This window comes from Hipposideros armiger, unplaced genomic scaffold (assembly GCF_001890085.2).
Source record: "Hipposideros armiger isolate ML-2016 unplaced genomic scaffold, ASM189008v1 scaffold_0, whole genome shotgun sequence".
NCBI classification, from domain to species: domain Eukaryota; kingdom Metazoa; phylum Chordata; class Mammalia; order Chiroptera; family Hipposideridae; genus Hipposideros; species Hipposideros armiger.
In genome coordinates, this window is record NW_017731350.1 from 4771046 (window position 1) to 4776303 (window position 5258).

At 42.0% G+C, this 5258-nt stretch overlaps 1 protein-coding gene across 1 annotated transcript in view; it reads right to left on the reverse strand.

The window, feature by feature from the left end:
* Positions 1 to 3602, reverse strand: part of UBXN2A (UBX domain protein 2A) — a 34425-nt gene extending 30823 nt beyond the window's left edge. Inside the window, exon 1 of the mRNA XM_019659428.1 lies at positions 3588 to 3602. Within this exon, the coding sequence (XP_019514973.1) occupies positions 3588 to 3602 (15 nt within the window). The remainder of the gene's footprint in view (positions 1 to 3587) is intronic.
* Between the last annotated feature and the right edge of the window lie 1656 nt (positions 3603 to 5258).

Sequence of the window (5258 nt, forward strand, 5' to 3'; positions counted from 1 at the left end):
ATATATATATATATATATACACACACACACACACACACACACACACACACACACACACACACACGGAGTCCTATAATGCCATTTCAGTAGTTTCTTCAAAGGCAGTACTTTTGCTCTCTCAGAAAATTACTCAGTAATCCCAGAATAGCAGTAATTCCAGAGATCTGCATCCTCAGTGAAAAATAATGTGCCTCTTACTCCCCAAATTATAAGTTTGAAGTGGCAAAAAGTAATATGAATTCATATTTAAAGTGATGAACATGAGAAGTAGATTTATCATGTTAGTATAAAGATAAATTTGCAAAAGAGACAACCAATAGAGCTTCAGGAGACATTTGGTGGAGTCCTGGCTTGAAGGCAATGAGGACACAGAAATTTTAGTAGTGCGTGGATGTGCCATGTGAAGTCCAGCACACACGATAGTTATGAACTGCGTATTGCACAATTAAAATTATCAGTTGTCAAAATTCAAGGTAGAAAATTTAGGTCTGTGTTACTTAATCTGGAATGTCTGGTTATTGAACTAAGGAAAACACAAACAAATTGATTACGGAGAGAAAGAAAAAAGAACTCAATTACTTTTTAATGTTTTAAAATTAAATAAGCTTTAAAAAATACTAGGGTGCAATGCTTTATAAAACCTATATAAGTTAGTTTTAATTCATGAGTAGACTTTTTAAAAGACACCCGAAAACCATATTACAACTTCTTTTTACATGTGCTTAAAACAATATATACAGTTAAGAAAATGTTATTATTAGGTCATGACAGATTGCTGATTATATCAAGGTCCTAGAGACTACAGATTTAAAACTGAAGAAAAACACTTTACCCCAAAGAAGACATAATCAAGCCAGATTTCCACAAAGTGTTAAAAATATTTCAACTCTCCCACCACTGTGTGCAAGACACTGGTTTAGAATCTATGACAGAAGGGTCAATAGGACAGACACAGTCTCTATTATCAGTGAGTTTAGGGACTTACAGGAAAAAAAACATACTGAATTACTAATTATAAACATGAAATAGAATTATGAAGTAAAATATGGATATAAAGTCACCGTTATTTTAGGCATTTCCTATCATAAATTAGTAATATGTGAACGATCCATGTAAAATTTATTTATATCAATTGAGTGAGCTTCTACAATCATCACAGTCAGGAGACATGAGTGAAACCTAAGTCATGTTCTGTACAGTAGAGAATAAAAAAAGCCCTCCGACAAATACCTAAGTTACCAGCATGTGAGCCTCAGAATGGACAGATGAACAATTTCTTCATTTTGCTTCAGTGAGTTCCAATTAGTACCACTACTATACTACATATGTATTGTATATCACAGTTTACCAAACACCTTCCCCAATATTATCCCACTTACTCCCAACAACTGCAGTGATAAAATCAATCAGGAGACAGAGTAGACTGAGCTTTTGGGAACATATCCACTAAAAGGAAAAACCAGTCAAAATAGATTTAAACTGGAAGCTTGCTTCCTGGCAATTGTCATCAGTTTTGGCTCAAATAAACTCTTACAAACATTTCAAAAAAAATAGATTTAGACTACTAAGAAATGTGGTCTTTTAAATGTATACATTAGAATTTGAATAGAAAAAAAATGTGCATATTACCAATCTTCCTTTTTTATACACATATATTACAGGCTACATTTTTTTTTTAAGATAGGGCTTTGTATCAATATATACCACTAGGTATGCTATCTTGATGTAGAAGCTGAAGTTTCTTCTTAAGGATAAAGCCATTCCTGGCATGAAACACAAAGGAAAACAAACCAATGGATCACATTTCCTGTGGAGTTCCTTGTGAAATACGATTACACCTCCAAGTGCAAGCTATGGTAACATCACAATCAAACACTTTAAAAGACAGTTCATTTGTATATTTTATGAATTCTAGTTTACTGTTAAGTTACAAAGTTTCAGCTTATCTTAACTTTATCATGGTAATAAAGAACATACATTTGTGTCTTCCAGAAAAAAATGTTAATGAGTGAGTTATATGTTCCCAAGGACCATATAATGACAAATAATTTAGATGAGAAAATCCTAGGGGAAAGATGAAACTTCCACAGAGATTATCAAGGTCATTGAGTCAGCCATCCTTTGACACCCAAGATATTCTCATTCCAGGATTCCATATTGAAATGTTACCTACCTTGCAAAACTCATTTCAAATACAATATCCTTTAGAAAACTTGCACGATTCCTCCAAAAGATACAAATATACATTTACTAACAGCGAGGAGAGGTCAGTTAGGTGTCCTTAGAATTTGCCCTATCTTTACAGCCACAACTATCATCTCTAGGTGGTTTCCTCACATCCATTCCTGTCCCCCTCCAATCTGGTTTCCACACAAAAGTCAGGGTGACCTTTCTGATTCAGGTACAAATTTGACTGTGGGACTTCCCTGCTTAAAACTCTTCAAAGACCTGCCATTGCTCTTTGAATAATGTCCAAATCCTTTGGATCATATTACAGGGATGTTCACTGTACTATTCTCTCACTACATTTGAGTGTTTTGAAAATTTCTCTATAAAAGTTTAAAAGAAAAAAAAAATTGGTCCCAAATCCTTAACATTTCTTAAAGGGCCCCACATCATCTCTCTAGCCCTAAACATAGCCCCCTTTTGCTTTCTACACTCAACCCAGCTGCTTTGACCTTTCAGTTCTCAGTCTTCCCTAGCCTCTGGGGAACCTGTTTCCTTTGCCTGGACCTTTCTTCCCTCCTTTGGAAGTCACTTTCATCTATTCCTACTTATCCCATAATATCTCAGCTTGAAGATGACTTTCCTAGGAAAACCTGAACTGATTTCCCCGGCTAAGAAAAGTGTCCCCGAACCTCCAACGCCTTATATGTTCTCACAACATCCTATATACTCTTCCTTTTCCGCTTCTATGTAGGTTCATTGGCATTTACTCGTGTGATGATTTGTTTAATATCTGTTTCTCCCAATGACAATTGAAAAGTCCTTAAAGGCAAAATCTATATTGGTCACCATCAATATCGTTGTCAGCACACAGCACATTAAAATTTTTTTGAATGATCAATTATTAATTAACATTAAATATTAAGTAATTAAAGTATGCATGTAAAGTATTTACCACAGTGCAGTGCTAGGAGTCAGTGCCCAGTAAGTAGTAGTTTCTATTAATACTACATTTGGTCTTGTATCATTGTAATTTTGTGTGCTTAATTACTCCCTCCATCCGGCCCACAGCTCTTACTCATTTTTGGATTCCCCCAGTGCCTGGCACTAACTTTAGTGTTTTACATAGGTGCTCAATAGTCACTGACTTTAATTGCCTTTTAAATCAATTCTACTGTTAGCGTATTTAGATAGAAAACAAGTATCAACTTTTAAAGAGTTTTTTCCCATTAAAATTAAACTATAACTTAAAAACGTATAAACACTCCAAAAACACACTTGAGCTAGGACTGTGAAATAAGGAAGCTGATTTTCACGTCGCTTATACAATGGCATACTTTACAGTTCCACATTGACACCAACAGTGTCATGTTTATTTTCAATGATCTCAAATTACGCACGAAGGAACCAACACTGAATACCACAGAAACGTTCATTATTGCTGACAAGCAATAAAGTGAGAGTAAAAAAAACCAAAAACGGACACACCGAAAAAAAGAAATTAAATATGAAAACAGCGAACATCAAACCTGCAAAATAAAGTGAGTTGTGGGAGGCTGGTAATGAAGTTACCTAAGAAACGTCCCCCCAACACAGACAAGCCTCGTATTTCCGTACTGTGCTTTTGCAGTGATGGCCTTTGGAAACCGGGACGTTTTGACAACACAGAACTGGAAGTTTCTGAGCGTCTTCCGAACAAGCAAACCAACCGATATGCTTTCACCGAGTTCGCATTCGGGAAGCCAGCAGTCAGCAGGCCGAGATCCGCGCACCTGGGCTGGGCAGGCGTCTCGCCCCGCCGCCTCCCGACGGCGCCCTTTCCGGGTCGCAGACACGGGTCCAAAACCCTCCGAAATCCGGGCTCACCGAGACAAAGACCGGCGCGGCGCGGCACGGTCCGAGCCAACGACTCCCACCGCCCCGCCGGGGAAACGCCCGCCCAAGCCCGGCGGCGAGCGGACCGCCCAGCCGAACGCGGCGCCGCGCTAGGAAACTCACCTCCGGGCGTGGCTGCTGGAGGGGGCCGCGCCGCCCTGTCCCCTCGCGGCCTCGTCCTCAACTCGCTCAGGGGCCGCGGGCGCTGCCGCCGCCGGCAGGTTGGGGCTCCTCAGATCTGGAGCACTGTGGTCCCCCGACACCCGCTCAGGCTCGCGGGCCGCGCTGCCGGGACCCAGCCCGCCTCCCTCGCGCCTGAGCCAGCTCTGCGCAGACCCGAGAGCGCGCGCAGGGGCCCGGCGACGCGCGGGGGGCCGGGGACGCGCGGGGGCGGGGCTGGAGGCGGCCGCGGTGTCCGGCCTCCGCGTTAACTGCGCGTATGGCGGCCACTTCCTTCCTGCCGCGGGTTTCGCTGCTAGACACCTCTTTACCCCGCGCGGAAAATGCAGGGAGCTAAGTGTGAGCTTCACCTGAGAACCCAGCGTCTACCTATCGCTGTACCTTTTCACCCTCTGGATCGGTGGAGGGATTCCCCTGCATGCTGACAACGTTGAACTTGAACCTGAACCCTGTAATGGAAATATTGAACTTGAACCCGAATTCAATGACCCTGGAAAACAATTAAAGAAATCTCCCCACCCCTTTGTGTTCCTGACAGGGTTTACCCAGCAAGGAACCACCTTCCGCATGTGATTTAGATGTGATTCACAGATGCTCTCTTGTTTACCTATGACAAGATCAGTCACAGACCCTTCAAACTCCTATCCCTAAGCCTCATACGTGATTAGCTGACTGGTACTCACTGACCAACGTGGACAAAATACCGGTTACCTTGAATTGAGCAAACTTTTGTTAAGCTTCTCTCCTTCCAGCCCCCTAAACTTTGACCCACTCACAAGCCAGCACACAACACAACCCTTCCTCATCTAACGTTCCTGAAAATAGGCTGATTCCGTGTAAAGCATTCTGATCTGCAGTGTGATCACTGCCACCTCCACCGGTTCATCCCATTTCCCCAAAGCCAGTTCTCTGTAGCCTTTGTTCCGGCTCTCTATGAAAGAAAAGCCCAACTGACCTTGGAGACAGTTGCATATCGTGTGCGTGGTCAGAGTTCCTCTCAGTAGGTCTATAGCAATAGTCACCCCCCTGCCCCCCCC